Consider the following 17,203-nt stretch of genomic DNA (forward strand, 5'->3'; position numbering starts at 1 on the left):
ATTAAATAAATAAATAAACAGCATTTTTCAAGATTAACTAGAAAACTAGACTAGCTAGGACTTGATTCTCAAGTATTTTTCAAATATTTAATATTTCAGTGGAAACAGAAAAACCCAATTTTGGTGTAAGCTCTATTCTCAACCACAAGATGGCAGTAAGTGACAGCTAAACTAAAACCTGAAACTCAATTTCCATTCATCTCCAGGAGTCCTAAAACTAACCACAGACTACCACACAGGGACAAAACGCTGAGGCTAGATTACAGGCTGTAATCCCAGAGGCCGGGGCTCCCTGTGTGGCAGCAGGTGGTGCTTTAGCAGGACCACCCACCTCAGCAACAGCCTAACACTGCACACAGGTACATTTACCTGTCCTGCCTCCGAGGTAGCGTGTTTCGGCTGAATATGGGGCTAGCGGAGGGCGAGGAGAGGGGACTGATGGAAGACAGGAAGGGGAAAAGAAAACGCACAACAGACACAAGAGAAACAGCAAAGTTTTAGAGAGTGAGGTAGATGAAGGAAAGTGTCAGAGCAGAAATCAACAGCAAGGATTCAGCAGAGAAACCTCACTGATGTCGCAGCCTGGAGCCCAAATGATAAAATGTTTCCTCTGAGGCATTCTCGTCACTTTACACAGTCAGGCTGTCAGGAAGGAATCCGCTACACTGACAAGAATCAGGATTGTTTCCTTGCCGCGGCTGCACACAGATTACCAAACGACTCCAACATCACGGCTGCTTTGTGCAACTGATCAATTCAGACATTTTTCAAAAGGAAACAACAGGATTGTTTAGGAGTTTTTGGTACAGATTTCCTCCCTGCAACAGAAGTCTGGTACTGTTGTCTGACAATTAGGAAAAGCCACACATATGATGCCAGATTAGGGTCATTGCAGATGGAAAAAATATTATTTAAACGGCCACAAAAAACTCAGAAATTTTTAGATTAAGCACAGAAATTTTCCAGAAAAATTTCTGAAAATGAAAAGTCAAAAATTTGCTATAAACAAACTCAGGAAATTTGAGAATGATCTTTGAAGGTTTCTTGATAAAAGAACATTTCTATCTTGAAAATTTTTTCAATGAAACTTCTTAATAACTTTTATCATAAAACCTGTTTTTATTATTATTTCTATTACTATTATTTTATCACTATAAAATAATTTGAGATAACTTATTATTGACAGATTGTTTTTCTTATAACATGGGAAAAATATCTTGTTATAAGTAAAAAAATCTGCCAGTGGAACTTATTATTTTTCATCAACATTAACAAACTATTTATGTGAGATAAGCTGTTATTCCTTGCTGAAAAGTTACTTGTAAGATATTTTAGTCTTTTTTCCAACTGTGCTAAGATATTTGCACTAGAAAGACAAACTGTGTAAGAGTTTATGGTTTTGCAGTGTACAAACAGTGAAGTTTGTTCAAAGGATGTAAATATTTCTGCAGTGAACCTGAAAACAATGATGCAATTATCAAACAAGTACATTAAATCTAATAGTTATGCAAACTTTTTAACCTGCTGTTCAGAAAAATATCAGCAAACAAACAAAAGTTTTCATCTCCTAATCATTTCCGTAACCCATCCCGTCTGTCCGTACCTCTCTGACATGCCGGTCTTGACGCTCCCGGTGCGACCCAGAGCAGAGACGGTGTCCTCGCGGTGCGTCCCGAGTCCGCCGGCGCTGCTCAGGCTCATGTCGATGGACTCGCTGCTGGTGTGCATGCTGCTGACCGAGGGGAATCCCATGCTGCCTGCCCCACCGTGCCCACCCAGGGTGCCCTCTCTGCTCGGCACAGACGAGCCGCTGAAGGTGGTTCCCCATGTCAGGCTGTTGGAGGGACCGGTGGAGGAATACATCGATCCTGGGCTGGAGGCCTGCAAGATAAATGTCTAAGATTAGGTCTGCGAAGGGATGGGAAACAAATCAATAATAATATGCATCAATACAGAGAAAATTCACTGAACTCTGATCTAAAACCGCACAGGATTCTGGGAGACGTATGCAGAGAAAAGGCTTTAAATGCTCAACATCTCACAGAACTCTTTGGTTAAATAGCAACGACCTGTTGAGTAACATGCGCAGCAGCATTTTATGCAGCAGCGTGGGTTGCTAGGTAACAGGGTAGTGCCACATCAAATCTGACTTGACAATCAAAAGATTTTTCAAATGGCTCATTTTCCAGACACTAAAAAAATTGCCGAAGTCGTTGGGTGGATGTTTTTTAAGTGCTTGTGTTGCTTTTAGACGTTGGAAAAACTCAAATCGAAGTATAAAAATCAGCAAAATGTGAATTAGATGTTCAACCTCCCACAGCTAGTTAAGCAAAGGTGGTGTCATCAACTGACTCACTCACTCTTTGGTCACCTAGCAACAACGTGTTGAGTAACTGGTGGTTACTTAGCAACAACGTGTTGAGTAACTGGTGGTTACCTAGCAACAACCTGCAGAGTAAGTTGTGGTTACTTAGCAACAACGTGTTGAGTAACTGGTGGTTACCTAGCAACAACCTGCAGAGTAACTTGCGCAGCAGCAGTTTAAGCTTTCCCCACAGTTCTTCATAACTGCTTACAAATAAAAGAATAACAGTATGGAGTAAAAACTGTAGATAAAAAATATATTTCCGATATTTAAAACAAAAATCCAATCAATAATTAGCAATATTTACTGACATAAAACGCTTATTTTTGCCATTTCCAAAATCTCTCTAGGAAATAAACTGATCAAACATCCTAACATGAAAGACCTTCAATCAACATTCCAGATGTAACTTCTCCATCATATTGAGAGGAAGATTCAATAATCATTATCCTAAATCAAATTCCAGTTGCAGCCCTGACATTAAGTCCTTACATTGTCCGCTTCCATTCCAGGGTGAATTGAATCTGAAATAATTTAATAAACTTTTGAACTGCCTTCTGTTTGTGAAGAAGTGACTTCTCTTTCGTCAAACAACATCCTCTGTGTCATAACGTGACTCACAGCCATTCAGCTCAAAACTTATGAATCATGTGAAAACGTGAAGCAGAGTTCATGACCGAGCACGCCCAAACAGCCCGGGTCTGAAGTGATTTTGATCTGCAGTTTGTTAAACGGGCGTTTCATCTGCGCCTCACCTGAACCGGAGTTGAATCAAGAAGTCGGCGTGTTTGTGGTATTAGTAAGGTGAGAGCAGAATAATCCCAGCGTCCCACCAAAGGCCGGTAAGTAGCTCTATAAACACACTCCCACGTTTAACACCGCCACAGTTTACTCTTGTATAAACTAAGGACACAAACAGTTGCTGCTTTTAAACCGGGAATAAAAAGGGTAGCAGCTGAATTCACAGGTAATATTTTAATATTTTAACTAAAATTAATAAAAATGAATAAAAAAAATACTGTTCTGACAATAAATATGAGCAACATTTGGTGGGAAATTATTACTTTTTTGTGTCCATGATAAAGATCAATCCACATTTGACTTACTTAAAGAGAAACTAAATGAAAATCACTTGTATTTTATGTCATATTTGAACCCAAAGGAACAGGAAGTCAAATGTTAACTCTCTAATCAGCTGAAGTGAAATAAATCCTACCTAACCCAGTTAAAGTGTCTGACCTGCTCGCTGCCCAGAGTCGCGGTTCCTGACCCCAGGGCTCGGCCTCCAAACAGGGGGCTGCTGGTCTCGCTGTCCGCGCCTCCCAGCGCGCCATCGGGCGACTCCAGCACCGTCGGAACGTGGTTCATGGTGGCGTGGGGGTTGGAGATCACCGTGGAGTTCTTCAGGTTTTCAGCTGTGGTGACTGGAGCTTGTTTACTGGCCTTACCGCCAAATAACCTAAACGTGCATCAGTGAAGGAGAGCAGGAAGTTAAACCAATCAGTCACCGAATGAACAACAAACATGTTTTAACCAAAAATAGTATGTTGAAGTACTTGAGCACAATATCTGGATACTTTGCCCAACATACTCCTACTGAATGTAATTGAGAAAATACAGCTAGTTGCTACCAGAGTACCCAGAAATAATACTACAGAAAGAGTAAAACTACTTCAGCATATTTTTACTCAAGCAAAAGTAAAAAGTAACCATCTAAAAATTACTCAGGTAATAGTAAAAAAGTATTTGGTAAAAAGTGTGTACAAGTACTGAGTAACTGATCAAATTATCAATTAATTAGTATTTAAGAATTACATAATCAGGTGGATCAAATTATAAAGTTAAGAGGAAATTTTGGTATTTCATGGACCAAAATGACAATAATTCATATTATTAAAAAAAATAAAAAATAAAAATAAAAAATCAGGCAAAATGATTTTTTACAAATCAATATAAAACTTATGAAACTAACAGAAACTGCAGGTGTGTCTCTGTGTCTGATGAAGTTTTGGTTAAAACATGTTTGTTTTCCATTCAGTGGGAAGAAAATCCAGAAACTTTACTCAAGAAAGAATAGAAATACTTCATAACAGAATCACTCAAGTAAAAATAAAAAGAACCGCAAGAAGTAATACAACTTCTAAAGGTAAATTTTTCCAAAAAGTTTCTTAAGTTAATGTGATTGGGTAAATGTAGCTAAACACCAAAAGAATCTGCTTAGAGCTTCTAATGTTACTCATAAAACAGTGAAGAAAGAAGAAGCGCTTATAGGCTGCTAGTCAGAACGAAGCGGCGCTTGAACCTACAACCCTCCTCTTGTTCCCGGCTTCGGCTAATCGGTGGGCTGTGATGACTGCAGCCGCGGCGGGGGATAACAGCAACACGTCTGTTTGAAGACTTATCACTGCCTCACATTAACGAGGGCAGAGTGCTGAGGTAAGGCGATGCAGACTCCATTCCTGCACGCCACTCCCTCCTGTTGCCCCTCCAACCTCACCACCAAGGCTGAGGCTTGGCAGCTCATCAACCGCGCTCAAGGCCTCCACTCACAATGGCCTCATTTAACCCCACACACACACACTGAGTGAGTGTGTGTGTAAAACAGGCCCACACGTGTGATACTTTAGTCATGATTAAGGTTTTTTGGGGGAGTGAAGTCAAGTCCATACAGGAGGGCCCCACTTGGAGTGGCTCACCATGTCTGGAGGGGTTCGCTAAAAACCAGGGCCGTCAACGTTAGCTAGTTAATCTGATATCACACTGCAAAAACACGAAGTCTTACCAAGTGTTTTAGCTTCTAGTGCCATTATCTTAGCACGCATGACATGAGACAAAACTAACTTAAAAAGCAGTAGCAAGATATAGCCACTTGTTTTAAGTAAATAATTCCTTAATGTTAATGAAAAACTGCTTGTTCCAATGGAAAACTAACTTAAAACATGGGAAAAATGTCTTGTTACAAGTGAAATAATCTGCTAATGAACTGGTACTCGGTTGATGCAGTATATGAAGCTGATCTTATCTGCCTCATCAAAGGTGGTTTCTGAGTTAAAAACTGTTTCTGAATCGAATCATGACTCTGAAAATCAGAATAGTATCTCCAGTTTGAAGATGTGTGTTCACCTGCGAAGTGTTGGTGATGAAACCTGCTGTCTTCCCGCCGCCGCCGCCGCCGGGCCGCTCTGCATCCCGCCTCTCAGATTGTCGATCTCGGAGACGCCCTTCTCGCGATCCGTCTGATTGGCCAGAAGCGCTGCTGACCCGTTGGGCTTGGCGACGCCGAACGAGTTTTTCCCGTGAGACGTGACGGAGAGCACGGCCGCCTCGATGCTGCTGGTGGACGAGCGGTTGCCGTTGCGGGCGGCGGCACCCGAGCGGCTGGGCCTGGGCAGGCTGCGGTACTGCAGAGTGGAGCGGGCGCTCATCGGGAGGAAGCCGTCGTCATGGTGACCCAACGCAGACCCCCCGTCCTGCCCACCCGATTTTAAGCCGCCCGACAGAGAGCGCCCTCCTGATTTGGGCATCTTCCCCAACGTGGCCGAGCCGCTGGTGATGGTGGCGCCGCTCGCGGTAACCATGGTTACCATGCCGTGACCTTGCTTCTTGAAGCCGAAGGTGCTGGTCGGGGTGCGGGTCGACAGCACGAGCGTGTGAGACTGCGGGTCGGAGACGGTGTGCGTCAGCGGGGCGGCGGCGGCGCGGCCGGCGGTGGCCGGCTGCTTCTTGGCCTCGTCGCCGCTGCTGCGCCCGGCGTCGGACGGCGAGCGCTGGAGGCCGTTCGAGCGCGGAGAGTGGCGACCTTTTTCCGACACTTTTACGTCGTCGGTTTTACCTGCAGGAGGATGAAAACGATTCAGGTGAGCGAACAAAACCAGAACGGCTTCACATTACGACACAGGTGGGAAGAGTCTCCAGAAATTTCACTCCAACGTCAGAGCTGGACAATATGGCTGAAAAACGGATCAGAGGTGTCCAAAGTGTGGCCCGTGGACCTTTTGTGGCCCCTGGAATGATTTTGTGTGGCTCTGCCTGCAGTATAAAAACGGTACAGATCTGACTGTTAGGCAGATGGAGCCAATGCAGATGCACATGTTTTATAATGGGGATAATTTTATAAACATCCTAATTACAAACAAAACATTTGATCCTAAAGAGATTCTCCTTTTAAAGTCGTTAAAAAGTCACAAACAGTTCTAACTGCTGATTTTACCTGTTTTCCTATCTAAGCTGAGTGATTAATATTTTTTGAAAAGTAATTTTGGTTACAAAGATTCATAATCCATTTTAGTTATTGCATTAATATGCTGTTGTTATTATATTGTTGAAAATGATCTCAAAATGACAATATTACTGTTTATCACAATAATTTCTGGGAAAATGTATTTGTTACAACGTCGAAGTCGTACAGTTTCCTAAAAAACAAGTAATAATCATCACTTTTATAATTATCACAATACCACAAAATACGACAATGAATCTTAAAGTCCAAATCACCAAGCATATTTTGTGTTTATCAGTAACACACAGTCCCAATAATATATACAAAATGTGAAAGGTTAAACATAAAATCACAGAAAACTAAATCTTAATCCTCCATTATATTATAACAAACAAAATCACACAAGGATTATCTCCAGGTAGCTACAAAGGCCACACCAAAAAAACCCCCAAAAACATTAAAAGTTGCCAAATCCATTGTTTATCTTGATATATTGTTCTATGTTTAACGATGGGAGTTTGATTTACCCGAGCCGTGGCTCTTCAGGCCGACTGAAACCGTGGAGCCAGTGCTGCTGGTGCTTTTAGTGCGGGGCGACGTCACCCCCACCTGGGAGCTCATGCCCCTCCTCCAGGAGCCCGTGTTGGACACAGAGGGCGTCTTCCTGCCCGAGCAGCCCTTGTCGGACTCGTCGGACACGTCGCAGTTCCTGCGGCTCCACTTGGCGTCCATCCTGACGCCGCCGTCCAGCCCGCCGTCGGGCCGCTTCACCTCGTCTCCGGTCCAAGCTTGGTGAGCCGTTGTGGAGGCAGAGTGCTTCTCCGCATCCGTCACAGGCTGGAAACACAGAGGAACAGTTAGACAAGAGGTTCGCAAAAGTACAACGGCGTATTACGGCCAAGGTAGACGGAAGGCAAACAGAGGAGTAAAATTCTGCTAAAAATCTCAGAAATTTTCAGATGAATCTCAGAAATTTTCTAGAATAAACATTGACATCTCTGAGCTCCAAAAGTCAAACATTTGTAAGAAAAAAAAATGAAATTTTGAGATTAGTCTCAGAAATTTCCTAGAAAAACTTTCAAAATTTATAGTCAAAAAATTTCCATTTTTCTCTAACATTTTTGACTTGAAAATCTTTTCAAAGTTTTTTCCAGAAAATTTCTGAGATCCATCTCAAATTTTTAGTTTTTCTTCTCACAAATTTTCAACTTTTTAAACCCAGAGATTGTGAGATTAATCTCAGATATTTTCTATAAAATTCATACAAGTTTCTGAGCTCCACAAGTCCAAAATTTTCAAGAAAAAAAAGGACATATTAAATTAAAAACTTTCTGAGCTCCAAAACTCGAAAATGCAAAAAGAAAAAGAAAAGCTTGAGATTAACCACAGAAATTTTTGACTTTAGAGCTCAAAAATTTCCTTGTTTTTTCTAGAAAATGTCAGTTTTTTTTCCAGAAGTTTTTGAGTTTTTGGTGAAAATCTACTTCTCCTTTCTTTTCTATCTACAATAATCCTAGCATACTGTCATGTAATTTTCTAGAAGATTTCTGAGAATCTCAAAATTTTTGCGTTTTCTTCTTACAAATTGGAAAATTACTCTGTTTTTCCCATCTACAATGGTCCTACCATGTTATCGTAGAAAAGTGCTCGGTTCAATCAGACAGCAGGACAGCAGTCGGTCTGGTCACATCACAGCTTGCGAACTAAATGTTCTAGTAATTTAAAAGATGACTACACTTTCATGTCAGAGCAAGCCTACAGTCTGACAACAGCAGATCTTCAGATTACTGAATCCTGGTTAGTGAACTGATAATGACCTTCTCACAGGAAATGTACTTAACGCAAACCAGCAGGAACACTGTTGAAGCATTTCAGCTCCATGGTTAATTAACATTTTGCTCAGGCACATTCTTGTTTTGAATCTTTATGCCAACCAGAGTTCACACCTGAGAGGAGACGCAATTCGATTGGGGAACAAATTTGAGACATCCACACTGCATTTTGTCAAACAATCTAAACTAATTAAAAACCTGTTCCCCTCCCAGCCTGTGGGGGCGCTGCACTAAGAACCACTGAAGGAGACAACACAAAAACCTCTAATGAAAGCAGGAGCGCATCTTTCTGCTTCACAAAAAGCAAAGTAGCGTCAGATTTTAGCAGATGTTGGATTCCTCTTTTGTCTTTGGCAATAGATAATAAATTAAAAACCAGAGAAGACTCCAGCATAGTGAGGCGCAAAACACAGTTTAGCCAGAAGGTGGCGTCTATTGGAGGGGCACAAACTACCAGCAGATATCTGAGACAGAACTAAAGTATAATCAAACTAAAGTTTGATTAAAGCAGAAATGGTGTGAATGCACTGTAAATATTCATAACTTTCCTACTAACAACAGCTGGATTTGTTGCAATGACAGTTCTGCTGTCGCACAGGCAACACCTTTAAAAAGCTGCAAGCTGATCTGCTGTGAGATCTTCAAAGTCCAGCCGACGCAGGCTCGTCTGAGGACAGACGAGGCAGAGCTCATTACCTGCACTCTGTCGTACAGCTGCACTGAGAGAAAGACGCTCTGTGTGCCTTCCTTTGTTATTCAATCAGCACCTTGATCTCTGCAGCAATAATGAAGAGTCATCACACATGGGATGGCCTCAGATCAGGCCAAATATACTGTGAGTACAATAAGCACAAGAGTCCACTGACATTTTCAGCAAATGTCAAAGACTGACATGCAAGCTTAGAAAAAATAGCTTTAATGTATAAAAGAAACATGTGCTCCAACTAAACAACGAATGTTAAAAGCTTCATTCAGGGAGTTTCCACACCTGATAGTTCAGCAGACTCTGTTTGATTGGGGACCAAAATTGCAACATTTGTTACATTTTCAGCTGCTGCAGTTCTCTTTCACTGCATTGTCAAATCATCCAAACCAATCAAAAAACTTGTTCCCCTCCTCACCTGTGGGGGCGCTGCAGCAAGAACTACAGAAGGAAACAACTGAAAACCTCCAGAGCTTCCTTCCTCATGAAATGTAAACGAAAATGGAGTGGCGTCAGATTTTAGTGGTTGTAGGATTTGTTGTTGGTAATAAAACCACGAGCCATTTCTCCTGTTAGCACTAAACTAGACTAACGTTTGTTTTGGTTGTATTTACCCAGAATGCCCTGCTTTTGGAGCGGTGCAGGTTTCTGCAGGTTTCAGCAACTCAAATTTAAGACATTTTAAGACGTTTAAAGTCAATTATGAATGAAATTTAAAACTTGTATCGCATCAGAAATGTACAAAAAATAGCATAATTTATATAGCAGTGCCAAACTACTAAGTGGCAAAGACAAATGTCTTCCAGCCAACTGGCGTTAGTTAACACTAAAAAAACTAGCTAGTTAGTAATTGTAAATTAGCAGCTAGCTAGTGGTAGCCTCAACTGCTTTGAGGAACAGAACATAATAAAGATGTCTGCCAATGACTCAAATATCAGATCGGTGTGTCTCTAATTGAAACAAATCATGTAGGAATGTCCTATAAAGACAATTCATTTAAATTTCGTTGAACTTCCAGTTGATTGAACTGGGATTCACTGCAGGATGCAGAGAATCCTGCTCTCTGAATGTGTGTTTTCTCTGACTTGCCTGAGTGTTGAGGCCTTTGCGCTGAGCTGCAGGTGTGTTGGCGTAGGAGGAGATGGAGGAACTGGTGTTGATGTCATCGGTGTCGATGTTGTCGCTGACGCCGCTGCTTACCGAACTGCTGTCATCCCAGCTGCACAAGAAGAAGAAGAGACATGGAGGCTCATTTCAGTCCATATAAACAAATCGCTTTATATGGAGGAAAACGACAGACTAAGACCTGTTGGAATAAACAATAAATCAGTTAATTGCATAATAATTTCCATTTATTTCTCAGAAATATCTTCCAATTCCAGTGTTACATGTTTATTAGAAATGAAAATGTACTGATTTTTCAGAGGGTGTACTTGCATTATTACCCTACATTACTTGAAAACTGTCTCAAAACAACATTATAGTTTATTGTAATAACTTCCGAGGCAATTCATACAAAGAGACAAAACAAAGTCTGATAGGATATAATTCTGCTTTGCATTAGCCTGCTGAGAAGAAATGAATTGACTTTTAGAGTTTTAAGTGTTTAATGTCACCACTTAGTCAAAGATGCATGCAAAATTCATTTAATGCATAAAAATAGATCACTTTCTATGAACAGGAAAAGGCGAAAAATGTTAATTTAAGCATGAAGTGAGACTGAAAGAAGAATCTGGTGACTGCCTGGAGATTTTCCTTTTATTCTCCATAAAACTGATTGCAACTTGGATACACACACACACACACACCCACACCCAGACACGTCTGAATGGGGCTGTCTATCATACGAACAAAGACTCGATGGAAGGCTGACATCATGGTGCGTTTGTGTGTCTGAGCTGTTCAAATAGACCCACATGAGCAGAGCAAACGTGCCAAGAGTTAAGGATATCTGTAAATATGTCTGTGTGTGTCTGCTGGTGTGTGTGTGTGTGGGGTGTGTGTGCATGTGTGTGTCTGCTGGTGTGCGTGTGTGTGTGTATCCGCTTAGAGGCTGTGGGGGACAGGAAGCCCAGCCAGTTGGCAGGCAAACATTGGCCTGAAAGGAGCAGAGGGAGGCTGATGGTGACAGCCACTGCAGGGATGACGCACACACACACACACACACGCACGCACACACACACACACACACACACACACACGCATACACACACACACACACACACACACACTTTGTCAGAGCTGAAAGGATAAACACATTTCAGATTTGATCAAGCTAGCATTTGTTGCCTTTGATATAATTTTCTTCTAATCCAGATGATTTTTGATGTTTATTAAGGTGGGCACTTATCGTGTCGTTTATCATTTATGGATGTTAAGATTTCACATCTTTATTCACATGATGAATCTCAAGAAACCCAAAACATTCCTTAATGTTGGGATTGTTAGTTTTGATATTTTTTTCACAGTTTGTTTAATTAAAAGCATCAATGCACTGCAAAAACACAAAAGCTCACTCAGTATCTCATAAGTAATTTTTCATGAGCTTGTGTTAAGTAAATAATTCCTTTATATTTATGAAAATGTAATAGCTCCATTGGCAGATTATTTCACTTATTGCAAGACATTTTTCCAATCTTATAAGTGAAATAATCTGCCAATGGAACCAGAACTTTTTAATCAATATTATGGAATTATAGACTTAAAACAAACTCCTCTATATTCTGAAAAGTTGCTTGTAAGTTAGTTTTGTTTTATTGCAAGTGTAATAAATATTTTCACTAGAAAATAGACCAAAAATACTAGGTAAGACTTAGTGTTTTTGCAGTGTAATATTCTGTTTATGGAAGCATGACTCAGATTTATTTGTTTATGAAAAGAGGAATAAATCCCTGAATCATTAATAAGGTGATGTCCGTTAATCCCGTGTATCAAGAATCATCTATTAAGAATCAGGTAATAGAGAAAACATTCACATATTAACATAAACTAAAAACTCTGATGCTATTTCAAACGTTTCAGCATAAAATTATTTATGATTTAATTGTGTGAATTTCAGAAATATCTCCAAACCAAATGAGCCTACACAGTTCATTTCCCACCAGCTTACATCGTCTTGTTTTTAATCATTCATCCTTCCAGTTTGATCTTTGTACAAAAGCAAAACAGAGGCAGCTTTGGTATAAACAAAACCAAAGCGGCGTTGCTCAGTAGTCAACTTACACGCCCAGAACTTTCCCACCAAGCAGCGAGCTCACATCATAATTATGGCTTCAAACTAAGAAGCTAAACAAAAACAGACATTTCCAATGGCACAATTCCCAGATTCAACAGAGAACCGCCAAAACCTAATCAGCTGGTTCCTGACAACCATCAGACCCAAACACCAGCCGATGACCCGACGTCCTCCTGGATTTAACCGGCTGAATAAATCAAGCAGAAGCTTAGCGCAGACACGGCTTATGGAGCTGAAAGCATCCGAGGAGAGGAAAGAGCTGGGCGGTGATGAGAGATTTAGAGTGACCAGAACCAGTTTAAGTCTTCCACACGGCCACTGGGGGTATTTCCCACGTGGACTCCGCTCACAGACAATAAATATGGACAGCTGCACTGCAAAAACACTAAACTTTACCAAGTACTGTCCAGTTTCCTCCAGTGCACTTGAAAAAAGACTAAGTAACTCTTCAGCAGGACATAAGAGCTGGTTTTAAGTAAATAATTCCTTAGTAGTGATAAAAAGTATTAATTCCACAGGCAGATTATTCCACTTGTAAAAAGACATTTCCCCATGTTATAAGTGAAATAATCTGCCAGCAAAACTAGTACTTCTCCATCAATATTAAGAAATTATTGACTACATCTTTCTGAAAAGTTACTTAGTAAGTTAGTTTTGTCTTATTTTAAGTGTACTGAGATATTTGCACTATAAAATAGACAAAAATACGTGGCTGGATGATTCTACACTGCAAAAACACAACATCTTACCAAGTGGTTTTGGTATAGTTTCTCACTTGCATTAGGTTAATATTGAAAAGACAAAATTACTTGGTAAAATGATTCTACACTGCAAAAACACAAAATCTTACAAACTATTTTTAGCCTAGTTTCTAGTGCAAATATCTTAGAGCACTTAAAAAAATACTAAAATAACTTACAAGCATTTTTTGGATAGATATAGGAGCTTTGTCTTTTTTCAAGTGCACTAGAAAAAATAGACAAAAATACTTGGTAAGGCTTTATGTTTTTGCAGTGAGATAATCCAAACACTAGACATGACATGAAAGGAAACATTAAATTTAGTCTCTTTTCCTGCTCATATGTCTGGTATCTACCTGTTCAGGGTGCCGGTGTTGCTGTGGGAACCGGGTCGCTGCGCGAAAATGCCAAACTGGACAGAGAGCTTCATGACTCCATGCTGCTGAAGGATTCACAGAAATAAATCTCTCTCTCTCTTCTCCTCCCTCCCTCTCTCTTTCTTTCTCTGCGCTCCCTCTCTCGTTCTGGATCGAGGTTCTTTGTCACTTGCTGCAGCGGTGCTTCATCCCCCGGGCGCTGTTTGTCTCTGTCTGCGCCGAGCGCCGAGCTGAAAGGATCTGAGCGGAGGACCTGCCCCGCCGCTGGTAACCTGAGCCGCCCTGGAGACCGTTAACCTCTTCACTGCCGCAGCAGCGCCGCTAACGCTGCGCAGCCAAACACACACACAAACACACCCTGTGTCCTAAATAAGCCGCTTGAGGCTTGAGGAGCATCAAAAAGGCGGGACGAGTCAAAGCCGCGCCAGCGCAGACAGATTGAGACAAAAATGACAATCCTCATCCTCCACTTGCTCTGCTGTGTGGTTCCCAGCTCTGGTTTATGTATCCTGACTGTGTGCGCGTGCGCGTGTGTAAGACTGCAATTTCCCACACAGATCCACCCTGAGCAACTGACAAGCCAGCGCTAATTAGAGATCAGGCCAAACGGCGGGCCCAGCCCTCAGCATCCTGCTGGCAGAGCAACCCGCCTGTTACCAACCGCCGAGCCTTTACGACCAATCACAGGAGACCGAGACGCTCACCGCGGGCAGCGCTGGCAAAGACCAGGTCAACAGCTAATGGATCAGAACCAAAGGGTCAGTTTATAAATGTTTCTGGGTCGTAGGGAAGTTAAGGCTCTCTCACACCTGAACTTTGTTTCATTTTCAGCTGCTGAGGTTCGGTTTCATGCTCCCCTGAGTCCAGAGGTGGGTAGTAACTAGTTACATTTACTCAACTACGTTCACTTGAGTATTTTAATTTACCTTTTCTATTCTGTACTTTTTACTTTTACTGGAGCTATTTTATTATGAAGTATCTCTACGCTTGAGTAAAATATCTGGATTTTCTACATACTGAATGAAAAACAAATATGTTTTAACAAACAAATAAGACCGACAGCTTCTGTTAAAGTTTCATAATTTTTTTTACTGAAAGAAACGGATTTGGAAAAAATGTTTGTGACCAATTTTGTTATTTTTTGTTACTAATATGAATTATTTTCATTTCCATCCTTAACATACCAAAATTTCCACTTAATTTCCGATTTTGTTCCATCTGATTGTATGATTTTTAAATATTAAATAATTGATGATTTGACCAGTTCCTCAATACTTGAGTCGACTATTTACCAAATACTGTTACTGTTATTTGAGTAAAAATTTTGGATTTTTCTATGCCCGTCTGGTGAGGAGCCATATTGATAAGCATGAAACTTTAACACCTGATCATATTATTACTGGAGGGCTCAAGTTGCCACCCTCAAAATTAACAAATTAAAACTTTTTTACATTGAGATTATGCTGATTTTGGTCAGTTAAAAAGCTTTTCTTTAATTTTATGAATATTGGAGATGTTTCTATTCTGTTTGAAAGTGTTTTTCCCCTCCTCGCCTGCAGGGGCGCTGCAATCAAGATATACTGAAGAAAAAGGCACAAAAACCTCTGAAGAAGACACTGAACACAACTTCCTGCTTCACAAATCGTAAATAAAGAGGAGTAACAAACTTTTTCTCTTTTGTCTTTGGTAAAAAAAAAAAAAAAAAGGCCATTTCTTGTGTTAGCACTCGATTCTTGCGTTTGTTTTGGTTGTGTAATTGAAACTGAACTAAAGATCTGATTCATTACAAAACCTCAATGGGGCTCACAGTTTAAGTTGGTGAAACCAAAAGGTGCAAACCCATTCTTCAGTTTTTAAACAGGCTAAACGGCCTATAAGTCAGTAATGGAGGACGAAACGAGACCCAAATCAAGACATTCCACTCGGGAGCCTTGCCTCTCGCCCGGTCCCATTAGATTAGGGTTTCTCTTCTCCCAAAAGGGTCAAAGTTCAGGGGCCAAACTTCCTTACAGAGAAACACAGAGTTAAGAAGATGGGGGTTGGTGGCAATGAAAAAATGAAGCTCCCACATGGGACAGCCAATAATGGTTTCTGTGAGCGTCCTGAGAAACAGGCAGTGGGTTTGTTTGTTTTAACTTTCCCTATGCGAGGCTCCTGGGACGTGGTTGGTTGGACGGTTGGTCTGCTGGTCATTTCAGTTCACCAGCGGCTCCCCCAGCCCCCAACCTCAGGAAAAAAACCACCTCTGGCACGAGCACACAGAGTGTGTGCCGCCGCAGAAATGTACACACAGACATGCAGCCACAACAGAGCAGCCAGGCAGAAGTAAGGGGATTTCCTGCATGTGAGAGGAAACTACTGGCCTCTTCGCCCCACAGCTGCATCGCACAACCCCCAAATCCCCGTCTGTCGGGGGCCGGCAGGCAGCGGATGGTACGACGGCGTGGTGGTACGTTGCAAGGAGAAAAAAGGAATTATATTTCATTCAAAAAACCTCAGAAAATTTGAGATTAATCTCAGAAAATTTCCAGAAAATAAAGGAAATTTGTGAGCTCCAAAAAACTCTGAAGTTTTCAAATTAAACTTAGACATTTTTGTAGAAAACTTTGAAATTCCTGAGCTCCTAAAGTAAAAATTTTCCAAAAGTTGAACATTTTTGACTTCACGAACTCAGAAAAAGTTTTTTCTAGAAAATTTCATCTGAAAACTTTTTTTTTCTCACAGTTCTTCACTTTTGGAACTCAGAAATTTCCACCTTTTCTTTTTCTAGAATATTTCTGAGACCAATCTCAAAATTTCAGAGTTTTTTTTTCTTACATATTTTCAAGTTTTGGAGCTCAAAAGTGCCCTAACTTTTAAACTCAGTTATCTAGAAAATTTCTGAGATTAACCTAGAAATTTCTGGGTATGTTTTATAGAAATTTACTCTTTTTGTCGCCTATTTACACTGGTCGTAAACGCCATCGTAAGACGAAGAGAAACTTTTAGATGTAATCTCTTTGTAGGAAGCAGACAACATCTCACTGAAGCTGTCGGGTGTGCGTTAAGTAAACATACAGACAGAAAAGCCAGTTTGTGGATTAACACTCAACCGAACACAAAACAAGCAAGATGACATTTTTATTTTTAGTGGTGTGACATCTGGAGTGTTAATGCAGGATCTGATCTTTACTGTTAAATAAAACAAACTGAAATGTACCTTGAGATGACATTCCTTATGAAAAACTTTAGATACCAGCAGTTTTAAAGGTTGAGTTGTATCAGATATACGTTTCTGACTTTTTGTCTTTTTTTAATCCTTTTTTTTTAACGTTTTTACAGCAAAAAACCTTAAGAGGATTCAAGGAGACCTAAATATGCATAATGAAGTCCCTGTTTGTTTTTGTTTTTTTAAATAAATAAACTTTAATCATTCTGCCTTTTGGCTTTTCTACTTAAATCAAAAGTAGATCAAGTTTTTGGTTTCTAACTTTGCAGGGAGAAAAAAAATCATGTTCTGAACGGTACGGTGAAGCTGAAAAGATGAAGGAAAGGGAGAAAAACGGGATTCTGGGACATTCTGGGCCGGATCCCAGGAGTCCTGCGGTATGAAAATGACACAGTTGTCCCCGCTTTGACAGGGAAAGACGGAACCGGAGCGGACAGCACAATGAGCCGGGTTTGTCTGTCCGCTTATTGGGCCTACCGTCTCCTGTCTCGGAGAAAAAAATGGCTGCCCACATTCAGATGATT

General features: G+C 40.8%; 1 protein-coding gene and 1 long non-coding RNA gene across 2 annotated transcripts in view; one reads left to right on the top strand and one right to left on the bottom strand.

Annotated features, from left to right (window-relative positions):
• nav2a (neuron navigator 2a) overlaps positions 1-17,203 on the bottom strand; it is a 64,309-nt gene that overhangs the window by 27,764 nt on the left and 19,342 nt on the right. Inside the window, exons 6-11 of the mRNA XM_088004461.1 lie at positions 10,209-10,338; positions 7,112-7,421; positions 5,489-6,197; positions 3,605-3,824; positions 1,604-1,881; positions 370-435 (exon numbers count right to left, since the gene is read on the bottom strand). Coding sequence (XP_087860587.1) covers positions 370-435; positions 1,604-1,881; positions 3,605-3,824; positions 5,489-6,197; positions 7,112-7,421; positions 10,209-10,338 — 1,713 coding nt within the window. The remainder of the gene's footprint in view (positions 1-369; positions 436-1,603; positions 1,882-3,604; positions 3,825-5,488; positions 6,198-7,111; positions 7,422-10,208; positions 10,339-17,203) is intronic.
• On the top strand, positions 13,585-15,137 carry LOC148160287 (uncharacterized). The gene is made up of 3 exons (XR_015762564.1): positions 13,585-14,229; positions 14,303-14,340; positions 15,031-15,137. It is a non-coding gene; the product is annotated as an uncharacterized LOC148160287 (long non-coding RNA).

Source organism: Poecilia mexicana, unplaced genomic scaffold (genome assembly GCF_051168715.1).
Source record: "Poecilia mexicana isolate PSO_F unplaced genomic scaffold, ASM5116871v1 scaffold_3, whole genome shotgun sequence".
Classification (NCBI taxonomy): Eukaryota; Metazoa; Chordata; class Actinopteri; order Cyprinodontiformes; family Poeciliidae; genus Poecilia; species Poecilia mexicana.